Source organism: Scyliorhinus canicula, chromosome 13, assembly GCF_902713615.1.
Source record: "Scyliorhinus canicula chromosome 13, sScyCan1.1, whole genome shotgun sequence".
Taxonomy (NCBI): Eukaryota; Metazoa; Chordata; class Chondrichthyes; order Carcharhiniformes; family Scyliorhinidae; genus Scyliorhinus; species Scyliorhinus canicula.
In genome coordinates, this window is record NC_052158.1 from 117,579,701 (window position 1) to 117,604,183 (window position 24,483).

The following is a 24,483-nucleotide window of genomic DNA, read 5'->3' on the forward strand; positions in this document are numbered from 1 at the left end:
AGATTAGGATAAATGGTCGGCACAACATCATGGGCCGAAGGGCCTGTACGTTCTATGTTTGTGGCGTTTAGGGTGATTTCAAAACATCATGCATGAAAGTTTGTATATATTCACAGATATGGAATCTATTTTATATATACTACCTATTCCTGAAGTTACACCCAATTCATTATTTACAGGAATTGCTTTCATCTGGAGGGGAAAAAAACAAATCTAAATCTACTGAAGTTTCTTCACTCAAAAATAATTTTATCCTCAAAACATAATTTAAGGCACAACCTTTAATCAGATACCTTTATTTCTACAAATGATACTAAATTAATTTGTCCTAGAATCGTAGTCACTCATTTCATGAAGATTCTAATATTATCTACCACGGTTCTTTTAGTATTACCTGGTTTCCAGATAATTATCTATAATTCCTTAATTATATTCCAATTTAGTGTTTTGTTCTTCCTTGACAAAGTGCAAAAGGAACATTTCACCAACCTCAATCTTGAACTTTAAAAAAAAAAATTTAGAATACCAAATTCATTTTTTCCAATTAAGGGGCAATTTAGCATGGCCAATTCACCTAGCTTCGACATTTTTGGGTTGTGGGGGTGAAACCCATGCAAACACGGGGAGAATATGCAAACTCCACACGGACAGTAACCCAGAGCCGGGATCGAACCTGGGACCTCGGCGCCGTGCTAACCCACTGTGCCACCGTGCTGCCCTAATCGTCAACTTTTTAGTATTGATTAAAGTGTTTTAAACTTTTTTCATGCCAAAGGAGATATTTTTACTTCTTCATGGGATGTGAGCAAGGCCAGTATTTTTTTGCTAATCCTTATTTTCCTCGAGGTGGCAATGAGTGCCTTCTTGCACAGCTTCAGTCCATATGATTTAGTTACAGTGGTTTTAGGATATATTGGCCTTAGAAGGAATGCAACATGAAGGAATGACTTGCATTTATATAGTGCCACTGGATTCTCCCAAATAGTTTTAGAGCCAGTGTTACCACTGTTGTCATGAGGGAAACGCCGGGATTATCAATTTTAACATTTTTCTTTAAAAAAAATGAATGCAATTCCTGCAAATAGTGAATTGGGTGTAACTTACATCAGGAAGAAGTAGTATATACAAAATAGATTCCATACGTGTGAATATATACGAACTTTCAAAAATGAGGTTTTGAAATCACCCTAATTTTTTTTTATACAAGGGGCAATTTAACATAGCCAATTCACCTACCCTGCACATCTCTTTGGTTTCTGGGGGTGAGACCTGCAGAATTTGCAAACTCCACATGGACTGTGACCCGGAGCCAGTATCGAACCCGGGTCTTCAACGGTGTGAGGCTGCAGTGCTAACCACTGGCCACCATGCTGCCCTCGCTGGGATTATCCATGGTGTCTTGATATTAATCCCTCAATCAAAATCACAAAACAGGTTATCTAGTCATTATCAAACCGCTTTTTGAGAGCTTTCTCTTTCGAGTACCCAATTAATGTTTTCCAATTAAGGGGCAATTTAGCGTGGCCAATCCACCTAGCCTGCACATCTTTGGGTTGTGGTGGCAAAACCCACACAAATACAGGGAGAATGTGCAAACTCCACACAGCCAGTGACCCTGAGCCGGGATCGAACCTGGGACCTCGGCGCCGTGAGGCAGCAGGGCTAACACACTGCGCCACCGTGCTGCCTTTTTGAGAGTTTTCTGAGCGTAAATTAGCGGTTACGTTTCCTACAATGACTACACTTCAAAAAATACTTCATTAGCTGCAAAGCATTTTGAGACAACCAATGGTCATGAAAAGCACAATATAAATGCCAATCCTTGGGGGGTGGGGGGTTCAAAACACATGGTCCAGTATGGCTGCACTTTCTACATTCTCTTCCTGGTCTCCTTGACTTCTCTATCCCAGTCCCTGGTGTTATTGGAAGTTATTCTGAAGCGGCACAAAGCAACTCTAATAACCCAGCACAAAGCTACCATAAACTAAAACTGTGCGTAAGTAAAGGTTACTGAAAACCACCTCACCTCAAACATGTGTAACAGTCATTTGCACTGGTTCAGGTCCCATCTTGCAGCTGCACCTCGCTGTTTGGTGATCAACGTAGTAATTCATGGACTAAACTTCCAGAAACAATGTTTGAATCCGGTGTCGCATCAGCTGGTTTGACTGAGCGACGTCAGGATAGCATCAGAGCAAGCTGATTTGATGCACGCAGGAGAAACACCCATTTCTTCTTCAGCCCTCATGCTAAGCAAGCCACTTGGGAACCAACAGCTGCAGCAATCCACACACAGCAAGTGGTGCAACTCCTCTGCAGTGCTGCTAAAAGCTGTGCTACATAAATGAATTTCTAACCCATTGTCTGAAACATCTCATCAGGTTTAAAATTGAGCTTTTGCTTTTCATTGGAAAGTGCAATCATGTATGAGTTACAACTAATAGATTTCCGGTTCATAAAGTAATGCAATGGCACATACTTGTATTCTTAAATGAAATTGACATCCAATGACATTTCTCCAGTTTCATGCTGACCAACTTTGCTTTGAAAAGTAATTCAAAATAAAGTTTGGCTTTTTAGCTCTGAAGCTAAAGAGGCCAATAATTGCATCAAAGAGCAAGCACCGTCTTCATCTCATTACAATATGTTCTTGAGCAATCACATTTCATGCCTGTCGATTCCGATTGTTTTTAAGTACCTCAATTTGAGATTATTGAACACAAGATTTATGAAGCAAAGTATTTGAATGAGTTAAATTTCTCAATAAAATACCAGTCATCCGTTTTTTGTCTAAATTCCTTTAGAATAAACTCATTGTAGAGATTATTTTTAAAGTAATTTCATTGCAGAGTACCTTTTAAGCTTCAATGTGCACACATAGACTTACAAAACAGTCACTGCAGAGAACAGTGAACATATGAATGCAAAAATCCTTTATCACTTCAGAGGTCAGTTTGTAACTAGTACCTTTTAATAGGAAAAGGATGATTCAGTAGTCATTCAGATTTCTATTATAAAACCTGTGTATTACAAAAAAACATTTTCAAATTCACAGGAAAGGCTATTTAAATCTTTTTCAATGTGTCATTTGGGAGAACCACTGCACAGTTCATTATATTTTCATTTCTTCTCAGTTTCTCTATATAAGTATTGGAATATTCCTTCGCACATGTGCTTCTAATGACGGCTGGATGATAAACTTTTAGATTTTGAAAGTTTCTTTGTAGATGGACGTTGTTCAACAAGCTGTGGAGTGTCACGATCCATGGGATGCTGATCAGGATCTTGTGTTGAGGTAGAGGCTGTTGCCTTCAATGTCTTCTTTATGTTCGCCACCTTAAAAATAGAAACAATAATAAGAATCTTTATTAGTGTCACAAGTAGGCTTACATTAACAGCAATGAAGTTACTGTGAAAATCCCCTATCGTCACATTTACACCTGTTTGGGTAAACTGAGGGAGAATTCAGAACGTCCAATTCACCTAACAAATAACAGCCATAACAATTTATGCCATTCTTTGTTGTGGAACATAGAACTACGATGTGTAAGAAAGCATTTGAGCCACTTTGTGCTTTTGGAAAAACAAATCTGGTGCCATATACCCATTTTTTATATCATTCATTAAGTTCAATAAGCTCGACATTGCCGGGGAGGCATGTGGCTCAGTGGTTAGCACTGGGACTGCGGCGCTGAGGATCCAGGTTCGAATTCTGGCCCCGGGTCACTGTTCGTGTGGAGTTTGCACATTCTCCCTATGTCTGCGTGGGTTTCATCCCCACAATCCAAAGATGTGCAGGATTGGCCATGCTGAATTACCCCTTAATTGGAAAATAAAAAATTGGGTACTCTAAATTTATAAAACAAAATGCGTACATTGTCAGCGAAATAATTTTATTTATACGTGCTTATCTACTTAAATCCTATCTACTTAAATCCATCGACTGCTGTGTGCTTTCTCCACCTTTCAGTTATTGTCATATTCATGTCCCTACTATCTTTCCTCTCTGTTGCTCTACAATATTCATTAAGTTTATAATCTAATAGCATTTAAAACGATGACAATGTTGTTACAATAAAGCAGCTATATTAGGAAAATAGACTATGGCGCGATTTTCTGGCCATGCTGCGCCGGACAAGCATGCCCATAAAAGCAGTGGGAGCCCCGCTCCCGGGATCCACCTGGCCCATAACGCCTCACGAGATTCAACAGAATGGGAGGACAGGAGACCTCCCATGTTGCGAGCGGAGCTCCCCGTTGTAAAAAAACACTGAATGACAGGAAACAAGTGACTAAACTCGCTCACTCAGGGATTTTGTACCCTTTTGGGAAGATCGCACCCTTTGTACGAGTTTTCTCCAGGTCCTATTTTGCACCAGTCTCTTGTAAAAGGCAATAAATATTTAGGATCTTTTAGCTGTAAAACAGAATATCTTTTGTCTGTGCAGCAACAGATGTTCTTTAGTGTAACAAAGACTATGGACATCAAAATCTATATATGTGAACCCATACCCTCTTGGCATACCAGTGTCAGATTTGTGCGATACCCCAAAGATGCACTGGGTAATCCCTCCCAGATGTTAGGGTTCTCTGGCGATTGTCCAGAAGCGTCAACTTCCCCTGGATAATTGCACTAACTTTGGATGGTTCTGCCAGTATTACACAAGTAGTTATTCTGGAAGGCAGAGTGCAAGAAGAAATAAAAGCACATGTAACCATGTAACTATTTTAAAGACCCAGATCGATCCCTGCACGAGACACATCCCCACACTCCTGAACTCCCACGATATTCTCCTTCCACCGAACACCCTCCTCCACCCCAAACACACAGGGTGCCCCTTACACCATGAACTTGACCACCGTGGCCGGACCCTAAACTCCCCTCCTCCCCTCCAACACCGATTGCTACTTGAGGAAATTATGGCCCATGGTTATATTTGGGAAACCCAAAAAGTACTGAATAACTATGCAGATGAGGAATGAAAAAGAAGGACTTGTATTTACATTGTGCCTTTCATGATCTCAGGAACCTCCCAAAGCTGTGCTATGCACAAGTCTCACTTTCGCTCTGGGTCTTGGTGTTTCCGTTTAGTTCAAGTTGGAAAAGTAATTAACATTATCTTGGAAAAATATACTTAACAGTATCGAGCACTTCCTAGCACCCAATTACATGACCATATCTCAGCAAGTTGATCTCTACCTTCTTGGCAATTGAGATGTCTAGGTCAGGTAATCCAAAGGGAGAATTTGAAAAGAAAGAAAAATTTTGTCAAAACATTTTACCCAAAATGTAGAAACATTTCAATTAAATTCACGAGAGGGAGAAAAGAAACAAATAGTACTTTGTGATAGGTAAACATGATTATTGTAGTAAAACTACTCAAATGACAGGAGACCTGCACTTTACTTGTGCGTGTCCTAGCCTAAACACAATATATATCTTATCCATGTTCTCTGCTTTCTCCTAGCTCCCATCCACCATTTTCATCCAAACTGAAGCTCAAAAGTCTGATGTTTAACCTGTTTATAAGAGCACATTTGGTTGTCAAAAGACATCTAAACTCCCTGGCAGCCAACACAGCTCAAAAATGCCAGGACAGGTGCACTTTTCTATGGTAGATTACGGTTCAATTGTACATATTATCAACTGTTTGGTTCAGAATACATAACCACTTTCTCTAAATAAGTCACTCAAATGCAGTCCTGTGAAGTTAGGTGGGTATTAAAAATTATTGGAGGTGAGCGGGCAACAGAAAACCAGATTAATGATGCAAAACAAAAAGGAATTTGACGATCAGATGGCAGTTGCACACTGGAGTTTTTTTTGGAACATTATGGCTTATGGAATTAATGACAAATTCCCGGCAACAGATGAAACTGCACGCGTTCTATGGAAAAAGCAAGATTGACGAGTCAAAAAGTCTTTTCTTTTCATCTTCACTCACCTCAGTTTCTACCTGTTGCTGAGTTTTTGTGTGGCCTTCCTTATACTGATTTACGCGGAGGACTTGTTGCTCAATTCCTAACAAAACTGCTTGACAACAATCACACCTGTAAACAAACAGGACAAATTGGTGGAATATGACTTTCTTTTTTTACAGTTATCAAAGGCAAATTCATTTAAAAACATAAGATAATCGATGAATAAGGTTTAATAAACTTGTGGCAATCTAGAATATATGATGCAATTATAGAATTTCAAAAAAGTCATAACTTTCATCTCAAGGTCAAAAAAAACTGGAACAATCCTTTCAGTTACAATATTGTTTGACACAATTATCTTTTTGTTACAATCAGCTAAAAGTCGTGTGTTTTCAAAAATATTTCAAAAAGGCACATTTGTTATATTTCTGCAACATTCCTACTTTTATAAAAACATTGAAGATTTATTTTTAGTAATGTCTAGTTTTGTTAAAGAGTATATAGGCTAGCATCTTTCTGTTTAGAATGCAATGTTATTTGCAAATGATACAAGATAATACTGTGCTGAACATGTGCTTCATGTTTCTATTTCAGAAGGGTCCAGATTTAACTAGAAAAAAAACCAATACATTTCTCAGTTAACATTATATTTCCACGACTAAAAAATCCTTAAAAATATAGAAGAACGCGACATTGGGAGGGGATAAATCTATGGTATGGAATATAATTTCACTTTAGGATAGCAACAAAGGACACAAAATGGGTCCTCCGTATAGGATACATTTAATTGTGCTAATCCAAATGTGCTAATCCAAAGAGAGATATACTCCTCAATAGAGGGAGTGCAGCAGAGGTTCACCAAATCTATCCCTCGGTAGGGATTAATTAAATCTCTCATTTGAGAGATTGAGGAGGCTGGGTTTGTATTTCCTAGGGTTTCAAAGAATTAATTCGCAAAAGGGTGACTGTAGACGTAGAAAAGGGCCGCGACGAGGACTTCCGGTGTGCATCATGGAGTGAGTGATCACACAGAGGCAGCTCCTGCCTAAGGTTGCAGAAAAGAGCTGTTTTTTGGGCAGCACGGGTTGGAGTTTCGATGAAAAGGCGTGGGTGAATGTTCAAGGAGTATTTTCCCCCAGGAATAGGATGTTTCTTGGTTATCAGACCCTCAGAAACAGTGCAAGATTTGTCTGAAGCAGCAGCAAACAAAAGCCTCTGCAAGCATGCAAGCGGGGGAAGGGCCAGTTTATAGGTCTCAAGCTGACCTGAGGGCCTTTATGAAAGCTGAATTCTAGCAGCAGAGGGAAGGACGGTGAAAAGATCTCACCAAGGCCATTGAAGAAGCGGAGATGGACTTCCGGTAGCGGTGATGCGGAGCTAAGCCGCACGTTCAGTGGCTCCCACTATTTTCGGACTTTGGGGCTCTTTTAAGGGCTTGTAGTGGTGCTGTTTGGACTTTTCCCCGTGTGGGAACACTCCTTCTCAGATTCTCCACCGGTGGATGGCCTGGACTAGGAGTGGAGCGGTCAGAAAATCGGCTTTGCAGTTGCGGCTAAGCCGCACCGCAGCTCCCGCTACTTAAGGACTTTTGGGCCGATTTGAGGGCCCCAAACGGCGCTGTCTCGACGAATCCCGGTGGGGGAAGGTGTCTAGAGGAGTATTCCCCATAATTTATGGTGCTCACCCGGAGTGGGGCAAAGGAAAAAGCTGCAGCAGCTCCCCAAGAAAAGCGGGGGAAGAAGGACAAAATGGCGGCCGGCGGAACACCCGAGGACTGGTGGAAGTGGGCGCAGGAGCAGCAGGCCTCTCTTCTGCGCTGTTTTGCGGAGCTGAAGGCTGAGTTGCTGGACTCCCTGAATGCGACTACCAACAAGCTGCTTGGGGCTCAGGCGGCCCAGGAGGTGTCCATTAGGGAGTTGCAGCAGCAGGCCGCTGAGCGGGAGGAGGAGGCCGTGGGTCCTCGTGGGGAAAGTGGAGTTGCACGAGGCACTTCACAAAAAGTGGCAAGACCGCTTGGAGGAGCTGGACTTTCGCACGAGGCGAAAGAATTTGAGGATCCTGGGCCTGGCGGAGGGGCTGGATCTCCCGTCGTACGTGACCACGATGTTGAGCTCGTTGATGGGAGCGGGGTCCTTCCATTTGCCCCTGGAGCTTGAGGGAGTTCACAGAGTGCTGGCCAGGAGGCCTAAGGAAAATGAACCCCCGCGGCCGGTGCTGGTGCAGTTCCATCGATTTAGTGACCGGGAGTGTGTGCTGCACTGGGCCAAGAAAGAGAGGAGCAGCAAGTGGGAGAATTCGGTAGTGCGAATCTACCAGGACGGGAGTGCGGAGGTGGCAAAGCGGCGGGCCGGGTTCAACCGGACGAAGGTGGTGCTGAATGCTAAGCAGGTCAGATTTGGAATGCTGCAGCCTGCGCGTCTGTGGGTGACATATAAGGACCGGCACCACTACTTCGAGTCCCCGGAGGAGGCGTGGGCCTTTGTACAGGCGGAAAAGCTGGACTCGAACTAGGGTCTGGGGACACACTATGGCCGTTGCTGTTTTCGCTGTTGCTGTTCTTCAATTTTGACACGTGTTTTTTTTATGCTGGTTTTCTTTTTGCTCTGTTTCCGGGTGGGTTTGTCTGTTGGGTATGGGTGTGGGGTATGTGGGGAACGTTGGGGGTATGTGCTTTATATGTTCTCTTCTGTACGGGGCTGGGGTGAAACTGGATTTTGAGGAGCTGCGTCAGAAGGGTGGGGTGTGGCTATGTGAAAGCGCGGGCTTTCCTCTGGTTATCCGCGCTGCGGGGCAGGGGGGGCGGAGCTGGAGGCGGGGGCGTGGCCTCTACTGGTTTTCTTTCCCGCGCTGAAGCGGTGCCAAGGAGGTGTGGCAAGAGGGGGATGACCCCATGCCGGGAGGAGATGAGTTTTGGCAGGAGCTGCCGGGTCAGCAGAAGTCAGCTGAGTCACGGAAGTACCATGGAGGGTGCGTCGCGGCTAGGAGGGGTCCTAGCCTTGGGGGGGGGGGGGGGGGGGGGGAGATACCGGGGTTGTTGCTGGAATGGCCAGGAAGGAGCTGGCGTGGGCCGGGTCAGGCGCGGCAAGCTGGCCTGGGGCGAGCAGTTGATAAGCTATGGCTAGCCGGCGGGGGAGAGGGGCAGGTTGCCCTCTGATCCGGCTGATTACCTGGAACGTGAGGGGGCTGAATGGGCCGGTTACGAGAACTAGGGTATTTTCTCATCTGAAGGGGCTGAAGGCGGACGTGGCTATGCTCCAGGAGACCCACTTGAAGGTGGCGGACCAGGTTCTTCTGAGGAAGGGGTGGGTGGGGCAGGTTTTTCACTCAGGATTGGACGCGAAGAACCGGGGGGTGGCGATTCTGGTGGGGAAGAAGGTGGCGTTTGAGGCGGCTGAGGTGGTGTCGGACAAGGAGGGCAGATATATTATGGTGAAGGGTAGGCTGCAGGGAGAGAAGGTGGTGCTGGTTAATGTATATGCCCCGAATTGGGATGATGCCAGCTTCATGAGGCGCTTGTTTGGCCGCATTCCGGACCTGGAGGCAGGGGGCCTGATCATGGGGGGAGACTTTAACACAGTGCTGGATCCCCCACTGGACCGGTCCAGTTCAAGGGCGGGTAGGAGACCGGCGGCGGCCAAAGTGCTGAGGGGGTTTATGGACCAGATGGGAGGGGTGGATCCTTGGAGGTTTGGAGGCCGAGAGCGCGGGAGTATTCCTTTTTCTCCCATGTCCATAGGGTCTATTCCCGAATAGATTTTTTCATCCTGAGCAGGGGATTGATCCCGAAGGTGCAGGATGCAGAGTATTCGGCCATAGCGATTTCAGACCATGCTCCGCACTGGGTTGATCTGGAGATGGGGGAGGCGAGAGACCAGCGCCCGCTCTGGCGCCTGGATGTGAGGCTGCTGGCTGATGAGGAGGTGTGTAGGAGGGTCCGGGGAAGTATTGAGGGGTATCTTGATACCAACGACACGGGGGAGGTCCGGGTGGGGATGGTCTGGGAGGCTCTGAAAGCAGTGATCCGGGGGGAGCTGATCTACATCCGGGCCCATAGGGAAAGGAGGGAGAGGAAGGAGAGGTAGAGACTGGTGGGGGAGCTCCTGGATGTGGACAGGAGATACGTGGAGGCACCGGAGGAGGGGTTGCTGGGGGAACGGCGTAGTTTGCAGGCCAAATTTGACTTGTTGACCACCTGAAAGGCGGAGACACAGTGGAGGAGGTCGCAGGGCACGGTATACGAGTATGGGGAGAAGGCGAACAGGATGTTGGCGCATCAGCTCCGCAGGCGAGATGCGGCTAGGGAAATTGGTGGAGTGACGGATAGGGGTGGGAATGTAGTGCAGAAGGGGACAGAAGTAAATGGGGTCTTTAGGGATTTCTACGAGGAACTGTACCGGTCAGAACCTCCGATGGGGAGAGGGGGAATGGAGAGCTTCATGAACAGGCTATGGTTCCCAAGGGTTCAAGAGGAGCTGGTAGAGGGGCTGGGGGCGCCGATAGAGTTGGAGGAGCTAGTCAGGGGGATTGGACAAATGCAGCCAGGTAAGGCGCCGGACGGGTTCCCGGTGGAATTTTATAAAAAGTATGCGGAACTGGTGGGCCCCCTGTTGGTGCGAGCCTTCAATGAGGCATGGGAGGGGGGGGGCTTTGCCCCCGACGATGTCACAGGCCCTGATCTCTCTGATCCTGAAGCGGGATAAGGACCCCTTGCAGTGTGGATCATGCAGGCTTATCTCGCTCCTCAATGTTGACGCTAAGTTGCTGGCGAAGATCCTGGCCACCAGGATAGAGGACTGTGTGCCAGGGGTGATACACGAGGATCAGACAGGATTTGTCAAGGGACGGCAGCTCAACACGAATGTGCGGAGACTGCTAAATGTTATTATGATGCCGGCAGTGGAGGGGGAGGCGGAGATAGTGGTGGCGCTGGATGCGGAGAAAGCGTTTGATCGAGTTGAGTGGGGGTACCTGTGGGAGGTGCTGGAGCGGTTCAGATTCGGGGAGGGATTCATCAAATGGGTGAGACTGCTCTACGCGGCTCCGATGGCAAGTGTAGTTACCAATGGAAGGGGATCGGAGTACTTTAGGCTCGACCGTGGGGCCAGGCAGGGGTGTCCCCTGTCCCCCTTGCTCTTTGCACTGGCGATTGAACCTTTGGCTATGGCGTTGAGGGAGTCAGGGAGATGGAGGGGTCTGGTGCGGGGTGGGGAGGAACATTGTGTATCTCTGTATGCAGACGACCTGCTGTTGTATGTGGCGGATCCAGAAGGGGGAATGCCGGGGGTGATGGAGCTGTTAGCGGAATTTGGGGGCTTCTCGGGTTACAAGTTAAATTTAGGCAAGAGTGAGGTATTTGTAGTACACCCGGGTGATCAGGAGGAGGGAATTGGGAGACTCCCATTTAAGAGGGCAGTGAAGAGTTTCAGATACCTGGGGGTGCAGGTGGCCAGGAGTTGGGGGACTCTCCATAAGCTTAATGTTACCAGGCTGGTGGAGCAGATGGAGGAGGAATTTAAAAGGTGGGACATGGTGCCGCTATCGTTGGCGGGTAGAGTGCAGTCCATCAAAATGACAGTTCTCCCGAGGTTCTTGTTCCTTTTTCAGTGTTTGCCCATCTTTATCCCTCGGGCCTTTTTTAGAAGGGTGACTAGCAGCATCATGAGCTTTGTTTGGGTGCATGGTACCCAGAGGGTGAAGAGGGTCTTCTTGGAGCGGGGTAGAGTTTGGGGGGGGGGGGGGGGGGGGGGGGGCTGGCGTTACCCAATCTCTCGGGGTATTATTGGGCGGCCAATGTGTCGATGGTGCGCAAGTGGGTAATGGAGGGGGAGGGGGCAGCATGGAAACGGATGGAGAGGGCGTCCTGTGGAGATACAAGCCTGGGGACCCTGGTAATTCTTCCTCATGACTGGGACGAGGATGAGTAGGTTCTTTGGGGGTGAAGACAGGTGTGTCAGGTGCTTGGGGAGTCCAGCGAACCATGCCCATATGTTTTGGGCATGCCCGGCACTGGAGGAGTTCTGGAAGGGGGTGGCGAGGACGGTGTCGAGGGTGGTGGGATCCAGGGTCAAGCCAGGATGGGGACTCGCGATTTTTGGGGTTGGGGTGGAGCTGGGAGTGCAGGAGGCGAAAGAGGCCGATGTGCTGGCCTTTGCGTCCCTAGTAGCCCGGCGAAGGATCTTGCTACAATGGAAGGATGCGAGGCCCCCAAGCGTGGAGACCTGGATCAATGACATGGCGGGTTTCATTAAGCTAGAGAAGGTCAAATTCGCCCTGAGAGGGTCGGTACAAGGGTTCTTTAGGCGGTGGCAACCTTTTCTCGACTTTCTGGCTCACCGATAGGGTACGGGGACAGTAGCAGCAGCAACCCGGGGGGGAGGGAAAAGGTGAGGGGGGGGGGGGGGACGATGACTATGTTTATTTATTTAATTTAAATTTATTTTTAAGTTCTTTTGTTGTTCATTGGGGTTGGGGGGGGGGGGGGGGGGATGGGATACATGCGTCGATACGGTCTGGGGGTGTTACAGTTATTATGGGTTATTTTGTTGCATTTCATTGTTTGTCGTTATGTTTTATATTTTCTGTAAAGAATTCCAATAAAAATTATATAAAAAAAAAAGAAAAGGGCGCAAAATATTGCGAGTCAAAAACCCGAATCTTGCCAGTGACTTTCCGCTTTCATATTCCAAACCCCATCCCCACCTACTCAAGAAGGGTCAGGCCCCTCATTTCAATATATTAACATATCTTCAGCAATAGGTCCTGCTGTAACCTTCCCCTTCATTGCATATTCCGGTTTACAACAGGTTTTAAAATGTACACCTGCGACCTCACTTCTGAGGGAGAGTTCGGAGATGAGCACGCAGATAGTCACTATCCACCAGGGAGCTCTTGGGAGCGAGGGAACCGGAGAGCTGAGGAGGGGACCAAGATAAGAGGGTCAAGAGGTTCAGTGGGGGAGGAGGGTTGAGCGGGCTCCGGAGAGGGAATGTCGATCCTTTTGGGGGCGGGGTGGAAGGAGGAAGTGTCTGCAGGGGCAGATACTGAAGCAGCACAGAGACAAAGGTTATTTTCTGAGGTGATGGTGGTGGTGAGATGCTGTCTTGTAGGTAGGAAAGGGCCATGGCTTGGCCCCAAAAACAACACAACAAAGTCACTAACAAACCTCACCTACACGGAGGCAGGAATCCACAGATACAATATCGAGGGGCCGTGGCAGCTGCGCTGGTAAGCAAGTACCCGTAATACAAGGCTTGTAGGAGCCATAACATTTTGGGTTGGGGGGGGGGGGGGGGGGGGAAGATGGTGTGTCTGCCAGTGATGTTTTCGGATCCTGTTACGCAATGAGCTCATTCATGATGCCACATGATGATCCAACTTTCCTATCAACACTCGTTAGCCTTGATGGATGAGCCATTGCTGCAGTTACGTAGCAGTGATGTATGCTTGTGCCACTGATCACCCCTTTTCACAATGAGCTCCCCAATGTCAATTCCTTCTGCATTCTTTGAGGACGAATCAATTTACTGTATCCACTACAAGGCCAAAGGTTTCACAGTTCGCCAGGCCACTAAGCTCCAATGTATTGTCATTGCAGCAGCATCCTTAAAAGCTGCCCCCCACCCCATTCTCAAAGAGGGTATCCAAGGCAGTTGCCTGAGTGGGGAGAGGCTCATCCGGGGTTTTGGCCAGTGCAGGCGATTGTAAAGAAGTGAAACAAGTGAGAAGGTTAGCAATCACTGACCATCTGTAGGATACTCCCGGGTTTGAACAGTCAATGGGTCCAGGAATTCTGGAATCCTTAATGGCCACTTTCTTCCCTGTTATTTCAGATACAAACATGGAGCTAACAGAGTTGGTGGTAACCCTTCATACTGTGCAGCAAGAGAGGCGACGCTAGCATCAATGTGTGGCTTCATGGAGGAAGGAGTAGAACCAATAAGAGAGGGGGGCAAGGCCTACTCAGCTGCTGGAGGCTGGACCACAAAGAGTGGCTACTCAGATGCGTCATCAGGTCCGTGTCTACCGATAGCCTTTGACATACTTGGAAATGAGTGAGAACCAGTGCAGGAGACGACTCCTGATATCCAGGGTCACGGTCACTCAGCTTTGCAGGAGTTGCCACCACATAGCCCCAAGGACACCCATTGCCGTTGCACCGAATGTCACCGCTCCCCTAAATTTATATGTTAGTGGCTCCTTTCAGGACTCCACCAATGCCCTTTGTGGCATCTAGAAGGTGTCAGCACGAAGTACATTAGGGAGGCCATGGATGTGTTCTTTGCAAGACCCCATGACTAAATTAGTTGTGACCGGGACCAGGCTAGCCAGAACCAGGAGGTTCACCCACATAGCTGGCTTCCCTCAAGCACAGGGAGCCATTGACTTCACACACCTGGCCCTCCACACCCCATGGTATCAAGGTGGCCCCTTCATAAATTTCAAGGGCTTCCATTCCCGAAATGTCCTGCGTCATTGGCGACCATGACAAGTCCATCCCTGCAGGTGTGTGTTAAGTTCCCGTGGAGCTTCCATGGCAGCGGCATCCTTGGCTGCTTTCAGATACCAGAGATATTTCAGAGCTCATTGGCTATAGTGTCGACTCCTAGGGGACAAGGGGTATCCCCTCAGGATGCGGCTGATGAGGCCTGAGTGCAGCATAGAGCTGTCACAATGTGCCCTACTGTGAATGTCTGCTTCCTGCCTGGCTAAAGGAAAATGAAATGAAAATCGCTTATTGTCACAAGTAGGCGTCAAATGAAGTTACTGTGAAAAGCCCCTAGTCGCCACATTCTGGCGCCTGTTCGGGGAGGCTGGTACGGGAATTGAACCGTGCTGCTGGCCTGCCTTGGTCTGCTTTCAAAGCCAGCGATTTAGCCCTGTGCTAAACTCCCACTGACCAGGGTAATATCAGGTGATGATAATACATGGCTTTTCCTTATTTAGGGTGTCCCTGAGGATCTGTCTCGCTGGTGGTGCCAGTGGTACAGCCCTCAAGGGTGGATTTTTTTGTGCTGAAGTCAGACTTCTCGCAATCACTGGGTTGGATAATGGCGTTGGCTGTGGGGCTCCTCATGGCCAAGGTGACACTGGCATTTCTGTGTCCTGTCAATGTGAGGGAAGGCCAACAGATACAAGAACATAAGAACTAGGAGCAGGAAATGAAAATGAAATGAAAATCGCTTATTGTAACGAGTAGGCTTCAATGAAGTTACTGTGAAAAGCCCCTAGTCGCCACATTCCGGCGCCTGTCCGGGGAGGCTGGTACGGGAATCGAACCGTGCTGCTGGCCTGCTTGGTCTGCTTTAAAAGCCAGCGATTTAGCTGAGTGAGCTAAACCAGCCCCTAGAGTAGGCCATCTGGCCATCTGGCCCCTCGAGCCTGCTCCGCTATTCAATGAGATCATGGCTGATCTTTTGTGGACTCAGCTCCACTTTTCGGCCCAAACACCATAACCCTTAATCCCTTTTATTCTTCAAAAAACAATCTACCTTTACCTTAAAAACATTTAATGAGGGAGCCTCAACTGCTTCACTGGGCAAGGAATTCCATAGATTCACAACCCTTTGGGTGAAGAAGTTCCTCCTAAACTCAGTCCTAAATCTACTTACCCTTATTTTGAGACTATGCCCCCTAGTTCTGCTTTCACCCACCAGTGGAAACAACCTGCCCGCATCTATCCTACCTATTCCCTTCATAAATGTTAAATGTTTCTATAAGAACCCCCCGCATCCTTCTAAATTCCAACGAGTACAGTCCCAGTCTACTCAACCTCTCCTCGTAATCCAACCCCTTCAGCTCTGGGATTATCCTAGTGAATCTCCTCTGCACACCCTCCAGTGCCAGTATGTCCTTTCTCAAGTAAGGAGACCAAAACTGAACACAATACTCCAGGTGTGGCCTCACTAACACCTTATACAACTGCAGCATAACCTCCCTAGTTTTAAACTCCATCCCTCTAGCAATGAAGGACAAAATTCCATTTGCCTTCTTAATCACTTGTTGCACCAGTATACCAACTTTCTGTGACTCATGCACTAGCACACCCAGGTCTCTCTGCACAGCAGCATGTTTTAATATTTTATCATTTAAATAATAATCCCGTTTGCTGTTATTCCTACCAAAATGGATAACCTCATATTTGTCAACATTGTATTCCATCTGCCAGACCCTAGCCCATTCACTTAACCTATCCAACCTCTGCAGACTTCCAGTATCCTCTGCACTTTTCGCTTTACCACTCATCTTAGTGTCATCTGCAAACTTGGACACATTGCCCTTGGTCCCCAACTCCAAATCATCTATGTAAATTGTGAACAATTGTGGGCCCAACACGGATCCCTGAGGGACACCACTAGCTACTGATTGCCAACCAGAGAAACACCCATTAATCCCCACTCTGCTTTCTATTAATTAACCAATCCTCTATCCATGCTACTACTTTACCCTTAATGCCATGCATCTTTATCTTGTGCAGCAACCTTTTGTGTGGCACCTTGTCAAAGGCTTTCTGGAAATCCAGATATACCACATCTATTGGCTCCCGTTATCTACTGCACTGGTAATGTCCTCAAACAATTCCACTAAATTAGTTAGGGACGACCTGCCCTTTATGAACCCATGCTGCGTCTGCCCAATGGGACAATTTCTATCCAGATGCCTCGCTATTTCTTCCTTTATGATAGATTCCAGCATCTTCCCTACTACTGAAGTGAAGCTCACTGGCCTATAATTATCCGCTCTCTGCCTACCTCCTTTTTTAAAACAGTGGTGCCATGTTTGCTCATTTCCAATCCACCGGGACCACCCCAGAGTCTAGTGAATTTTGGTAAATTATCACTAGTGCATTTGCAATTTCCCTAGCCATCTCTTTTAGCACTCAGGGATGCATTCCATCAGGGTCAGGAGACTTGTCTACCTTTAGCCCCATTAGCTTGCCCATCACTACCTCCTTAGGTGATAACAATCCTCTCAAGGTCCTCACCTGTCATAGCCTCATTTCTGTCAGTCACTGGCATGTTATTTGTGTCTTCCACTGTGAAGACTGACCCAAAAAACCTGTTCAGTTCCTCAGCCATTTCCTCATCTCCCATTATTAAAACTCCCTTCTCATCCTCTAAAGGACCAATATTTACCTTAGCCACTCTTTTTTGTTTTATATATTTGTAGAAACTTTTATTGTCTGTTTTTATATTCTGAGTAAGTTTACTCTCAATCTATCTTACTCTTCTTTATAGCTTTTCAGTAGCTTTCTGTTGCCCCCTAAAGATTTCCCAGTCCTCCAGTCTCCCACTAATCTTTGCCGCTTTGTATGCTTTTTCCTTCAATTTGATACTCTCCCTTATTTCCTTAGATATCTATGGTCGATTTTCCCTCTTTCTACCGTCCTTCCTTTTTGTTGGTATAAACCTTTGCTGAGCACAGAAAAATCGCTTGAAAGGTTCTCCACTGTTCCACCATACAAATGGAGGAGGAGTTTAAGAGGTGGGACATGCTGCCGCTGTCTTTGGCGGGTAGGGTGCAGTCAGTCAAGATGACTGTGCTCCCGAGGTTTCTGTTCCTGTTCCAGTGCCTCCCCATCCTTATCCCGAAGGCCTTTTTCAGGCGGGTTAACAGGAACATTACGGGGTTTGTGTGGGCACATGGGACCCCAAGGGTGAGACGGGTGTTCTTGGAGCGGGGCAGGGATGGGGGGGGGGGGGGGGGGGGGGGCTGGCGTTGCCCAACCTCTGTGGGTATTATTGGGCTGCCAACGCAGCGATGGTGCGTAAATGGGTAATGGACGGGGCGGGGGCGGCATGGAAGAGGCTGGAGATGGCATCCTGTGTGGGTACGAGCCTGGAAGCGCTTGCAATGGCGCCGCTGCCGCTCCCTCCGACGAGGTATACCATGAGCCCGGTGGTGGCAGCTACCCTCAAGATTTGGGGGCAATGGAGGCGCACAGGGGGGAGGTGGGGGCCTCGATGGGGTCCCCGATACGGGGGAACCACCGGTTTGTTCCGGGGAGAATTGATGGCAGGTTCCTGAGTTGGCACAGGGCAGGTGTCAGGAGGTTGGGGGACCTGTTCATAGACGGGAAGTTTGCGAGCCTGCGTGAGCTGGAAGGGAAGTTCAGGCTCCCCCCCGGGAACACCTTTAGGTACATGCAAGTAAGGGTGTTTATCAGGCGGCAGGTGGCGGGGTTCCCCCTGCTGCCGCCGCGTGGGGTCCAGGACAGGGTGCTCTCGGGGGTATGGATTGGAGAGAGGAGGATCTCGGAAGTGTACCAGGTGATGCAGGAGGTAGACGAGGCCTCAGTGGAGGAGCTGAAAGATAAATGGGAGGAGGAGCTGGGTGAGGAGATTGAGGAGGGGACGTGGACGGATGCCCTAGAAAGGGTGAACTCCTCCTCTTCGTGTGTACAGTTTAAGGTACTGCATAAGGCTCATATGATTGGGACAAGGATGAGCTGGTTTTTTGGGACCAAGGACAGGTGTATTAGGTGCTCAGGGAGCCCAGCAAACCATGTCCACATGTTCTGGGCATGCCCAGCGCTGGGGGAATTTTGGAAGGGTGTAGCAAGGATGGTATCGAGGGTGGTAGGATCCAGGGTCAATCCAGGCTGGGGACTCGCAATATTTGGGGTTGCAGGGGAGCCGAGAGTGCAGGAGGCGAAAGAGGCCGGTGTTCTGGCCTTTGCATCCCTAGTAGCCCGGCGGAGGATTCTTCTTCAGTGGAAGGATGCGAGGCCCCCAAGCGTGGAGGCCTGGGTCAACGATATGGCGGGGTTTATTAAATTGGAGAGGGTGAAATTTGCCCTAAGGGGGTCAGTGCAGGGGTTTTTCAGGAGATGGCAACCATTTCTAGATCTCCTGGCAGAACGGTAAAAACAAAAGGTCAGCAGCAGCAGCAACCCGGGGGTGGGAGGGGGTTGTCTCCTTGTTTTTGTTTTGGGTTGAATATCTGTTTTTTGCCAATGACGGGCGTTAATTTATCGTTTCTCTTTTGAATTTACGGCGGGGGGGGGGGGGGGTTCTGTTTGTTTTTTTGTTCTTAGAATTTTCTGTTACTGTTTTCGTTTTTGTGAAAATGTGAAAATTTGAATAAAAATTATTTTTTTTTTTAAAAACTGTTCCACCATAAAGTCTTTGCTCCCAGTCTACCTTAGCTAGTTCTTCTCTCATCCCATTGTAATCTCCTTTGTTTAAACACAAAACACTAGTATTTGATTTTACTTTCTCACCCTCCATCTGTATTTGAAATTCCACCATATTGTGATCTGCTCCTTCCGAGAGGATCCCTAACTATGAGATCATGAATCAATCCTGTCTCATTACACAGGACAAGATCTAGGACCACTTGTTCCCTCGTAGGTTCCATTACATACTGTTCTAGGAAACTATCGCGGATACATTCTATAAACTGCAACTCAAGGCTGCCTTGACCGACCTGGTTAAACCAATCGACATGTAGATTAAAATCCCCCATGATAACTGCTGTACCATTTCGACACGCATCAGTTATTTCTTTGTTTATTGCCTGCCCCACCATAACGTTACTATTTGGTGGCCGATAGACTACTCCTTTCAGTGACTTTTTCGCCTTACTATTCCTGATTTCCACCCAAATGGATTCAACCTCATCCTCCATAGCACCGATGTCATCCCTTACTGTTGCCCGGCTGTCATCCTTAAATAACAGAGCAACACCATCTCCCTTACCATCCAGTCTGTCCTTCCGAATAGTTTGATACCCTCAGATATTTAACTCCCAGTCGTGACCATCCTTTAACCACGTTTCAGTAATGGCCACTAAATCATAGTCATTCACGATGATTTGCGCCATCAACTCATTTACTTTATTCCAAATACTAAGAGCATTCAGGTAAAGTACACTTATATTGGTTTTTTTACCTCTGTTTTGAATCTTAACATCTCCAGTTTTATTCCTTTTAGTATTACTGGGCCTATTCACTGAGCTCCCCTCAGTCACTGTACCTTGTACTGTCGCCCTTTTTGATTTTTGACTTTGGCTTCTCTGCCTTACACTTTCCCCCTTACTTCCTTTTGCGTCTGTCCCTGTTTTACTACCTTCCAACTTCCTGCATTGACTCCCATCCCCCTGCCACATTAGTTCAAACCCTCCCCAACAACTCTAGCTGACATCCTCGCAGATGGGAGATGGAGACGGTGCCATTTGTCAGCATTAGCCTTCACTTGTTAGGTGCACACCGCTGTGTATATGGGCAGGTTATGGAGCAATGGAACTAGAGCAGGGAGGCACCAAGTGTGTGCAAGAACTTAGGTTTAATACATTACAGAGGTGCTCACTTGATGTTTCCCCAGGATCCACAGTTGATGTGGAGGCAGCCTGCTGTCTGCCGCACCCCGTTGTCTGAGATCACTTTGGCAGGTGTCCTCTGGAGGGAGACAGATGGGTTGGACACCCCAAGGTCTCCTGGAGGCCACCCCAGGTTATGCACCAGTTTCTCCTCCTCCATGTAGGAGAGCTTGGATGACCCGGGTTCCTTCTTAGGATAGAAGGGCAACTGAAATGAGACCCAGAAGCCCCTGCCAGCCTCTAGCACTCATGGATGTCCACAAGGACTTGCACCTGACGTTGATGCCCTGTGCCATGGAGTTCATGGTCTGAACCATGCAGTGAACACCTCCTGCCATGGAGTGAATGCCCTGCCCTCATATCTCTAGTATAGATGCCACCCTCGTAGTGTTGGCTCGATTGCCTCAGAGCGTTGGCACTATCACATCAGGCACAAGGTGACGAGACTCCTCCAGTCAACCTTGTAATCAGAGGAGTGTGGCGGATGTGTCTTCCTGATGTTTGATGTGTTAGGCAGGTTGGTTCGACGTGGACTGCACTTGATGCAGTGTGGCGAGAGACAGACCTCCAACACTGGAGAAGATCCAACATGATTTTATTCAACATTATAACTAATATACATGATCAGCTGTGGGCTGACACTATACTGAACTGACTGGAGATCTAGTACGAGCCTGACCAGACTTACTAGCTACCGCATGGCGTTTGCACTGCTAGCTCATGGACTCTGACTGTCTCGGTGGTTGGGTCCAGAGAGCGGGAAACCTAGTGCCCTTTGGCTTTATAGTGGTAGTGTCCTGTCTGGTGATTGGCTGCACTGTGCTGTGTGCTTACTGGTCATCCTGTGTGTCAATCACTGCCTGTCTGCACCCTTGAGCCCCCAATTGTTATGGGAGAGGTATTTTCAGAACCCCAAAATGTAACATGGAGTTCAACCAACCGCTCCCTTTCATGGATTGTTGCTTTTGAAGCACACGGCTTGTTCTCCAGGTATGGTATTACAATTGTGGACACGTGGGTTTTTAAACACAAAACAATGTTTATTCCATGAACTCAACTTAACCTTTTAAATAAATATTGGATCACTTAACACCCCCTTACTTCAAAGATAACCCCGAAAATAATACAACACTAAATAATCCCTCAAAATGTTCCTTCAGACCTCCAAAAGACTTCATCATTAACAACAGAAACACATCAGGTTAAAGACATTACTATTATGAGTTTAAATCACCCAAATGATTCAGAGATAGTCTTTCATGGCAGAGATCACAGCAGATCCAGCTCACTGCAAACACAGACACACCCAAGCTCTTTTTCTCAAAACCTGGCTTTCTCGTTTCGAACAGCTCACAGCAAACCAGCCAGGCACTTTTCAGCTGCTCTCTCTCAAACTGAAACTAAAAGCTCCCCCCACCATCTGAGATCATTTCAGTAATATGAGCTGCTCCATTTCTTAAAGGTACATTGCTTAAACATCCATTTCCTAAAGGTGCTCTCACATGACAACATGCCCATTCCGTCGAATATGCTGTGGTACTGCGTGATGTAATCTATGTCAGTTTGGAAGTTTCCATCAGGCGCAGCCGTCGCCGGTGACAGGGTGTGGACCCGCTGAACCAGGTTCAGGAGCTTGCAGGCTCAAGCACCGAGCAGGGATGCTCTGTCAGGCCCGACGATTTCAAACCGCAGCGTCGCCATGATCGCCTTATTGGACACCCCTAGTTGACACGAGCCACTGGCAGCTATTGCATTGCCATTGTAGTCAAGGAGCTGGCAGGCCGGTCGAAGAATACTTGGTCTGACGCGGATGGTGTCGAGATCGGATTTCGAGATGAGGTTCGCCGATGCGCCGGTATCCAGTTTGAACCGGATGCGAGCCTTGTTAACTGTGAGGACAGCACACCACTCGTCGTCGGGATCCACGCTGAGGATCAAGAGGCGCTTCGCTGTCGTAGTGAAGGGCAGCGCATGCTTTATGATGCTCACCCGGTATGGGGCCTTGAGGCACTCGGCATCAGGTCTGTTGGGCTGTCGGGATCGGAATCTGGCATGCCTTGCTGTATTGAACGGACACTTCTGCGCCGCAGCTGGGATCGCTGGCTGCTGAGCGGTGGATCAGATCTGCAAAGGGCTGCGTCATGGCCAAGCTTGCCACACTGTAGACACCGGCGTCCTTTTGCCGGACATTACCGCTTTAAATGGGCGGAGCCACAATTCGGACGCGTCATACGCCAATGTCAGCGCGTTCCGTGCGCCATTGCGCATGTGCAGTGTGGTCGTTCGCGTACGCACCTGCGCAGTCGGGTCGTTGGTCTCGCCGTCCCCTCGGTTGTGGCGCGCATGCGGAGGGACCCGGGAAAAGCGTGCAAAATGGCCACTCTCCTCGATGCTCAGGCCCTGCATCTGTGCGATGGCCTGCACCCGTTCCGCCTCGTGGGAGGCCAGCTTTGTAGACTCTGCCGCCCTGATGTGGGAGTAACGATGTGTTAGCATGTTCATGGACAACACACGTAGCGATAGCGAGGGTCAACTGCTCGACTTTCAGGAGCTGCTGGCGAAGGGAGTCGGAGTGGACTCCGAAAACGATCTGATCCCGGATCATGGAATCAGCTGTCGAGTCATAGTTACATGACTGCGCGAGGATGCGGAAATGGGTCAAAAAAGACTGAAAAGGTTCATCCTTACCCTGAAGCCTCTGCTGGAAAACATACCGTTCAAAGCTGTCATTTACCTCAATGTCGCAGTGGCTGTTGAACTTCAGCAGGACTGTTTTGAATTTAGTTTTGTCTTCCCCTTCAGCGAACGTAAGGGAGTTGTAGATGTGGATGGCGTGGTCCCCCGCTGTGGAGAGAAATACCGCGATCTTCTCGTGGTACCAGGGGATTGGCGAATGTCATGCTCCTGTTCAAAAAAGGGAATAGGGATAATCCTGGGAATTACAGGCCAGTTAGTCTTACTTCGGTGGTAGGCAAAGTAATGAAAAGGGTACGGAGGGATAGGATTTCTGAGCATTTGGAAAAACACTGCTTGATTAGGGATAGTCAGCACGGATTTGTAAGCGGTAGGTCTTGCCTTACAAGTCTTATTGAATTCTTTGAGGAGGTGACCAAGCATGCGGATGAAGGTAAAGCATGTAGTGTACATGGATTTTAGTAAGGCATTTGATACGGTTCCCAATGGTAGGCTTATGCAGAAAGTAAGAAGGCATGGGATAGAGGGAAATTTGGCCAGTTGGATAACGAACTGGCTAACCAATAGAAGTCAGAGAGTGGTGGTGGATGGCAAATATTTAGCCTGGAGCCCAGTTACCAGTGGCCTACCACAGGGATCAGTTCTGCTGTTTGTGATTTTCATAAATGACTTGGATGAGGGAGTTGAAGGGTGGGTCAGTAAATTTGCAGACGATATGAAGATTGGTAGAGTTGTGGATCGTGAGGAGGGCTGTTGTCAGCTGCAAAGAGACATAGATAGGATGCAGAGCTGGGCTGAGAAGTGGCAGATGGAGTTTAACCCTGACAAGTGTGAGGTTGTCCATTTTGGAAGGACAAATATGAATGCGGAATACAGTTAACGGTAGGGTTCTTGGCAATGTAGAGGAGCAGAGATCTTGGGGTCTATGTTCAAAGATCTTTGAAAATTGTCACTCAAGTGGATAGAGCTGTGAAGAAGGCCTATGATGTGCTAGCATTCATTAGCAGAGGGATTGAATTTAAGAGCCGTGAGGTGATGATGCAGCTGTACAAAACCTTGGTAAGGCCACATTTGGAGTAGTGTGTGCAGTTCTGATCACCTCATTTTTAGGAAGGATGTGGAAGCTTTGGAAAAGGTGCAAAGGAGATTTGCCAGAATGTTGCCTGGAATGGAGAGTAGGTCTTACGAGGAAAGGTTGAGGGTGCTTGGCCTTTTCTCATTAGAACGGAGAAGGATGAGGGGCGACTTATAAGATGATCAGGGGATACCAGGGAATAAATAGAGTAGACAGTCAGAGACTTTTTCCCCGGGTGGAACAAACCATTACAAGGGGACATAAATTTAAGGTGAATGGTGGAAGATATGGGGGGGGGGGGGGGATGTCAGAGGTAGGTTCTTTACCCAGAGAGTAGTGGGGGCATGGAATGCACTGCCTGTGAAAGTAGTTGAGTCAGAAACATTAGGGACCTTCAAGCGGCTATTGGATAGGTACATGGATTATGGTAGAATATTGGAGTGTAGATTAATTTGTTCTTAAGGGCAGCATGGTAG

The 24,483-nt window shown here is 47.8% G+C and overlaps 1 protein-coding gene across 5 annotated transcripts in view; it reads right to left on the minus strand.

The window, feature by feature from the left end:
- Positions 1–2,949: 2,949 nt before the first annotated feature.
- Positions 2,950–24,483, minus strand: part of LOC119976793 (COP9 signalosome complex subunit 7b-like) — a 72,802-nt gene continuing 51,268 nt past the window's right edge. For 4 of the 5 annotated variants that reach the window (XM_038817581.1, XM_038817582.1, XM_038817584.1 and 1 more), the window contains 2 exons: positions 5,946–6,051; positions 2,950–3,336 (listed from right to left, as the gene is read on the minus strand). In XM_038817581.1, the coding sequence (XP_038673509.1) occupies positions 3,178–3,336; positions 5,946–6,051 (265 nt within the window). In that variant the 3' untranslated portion in view covers positions 2,950–3,177. Of the gene's footprint in view, positions 3,337–5,200; positions 5,221–5,945; positions 6,052–24,483 lie in introns of all 5 variants that reach the window. The other variant, XM_038817583.1, reaches the window with a different exon arrangement.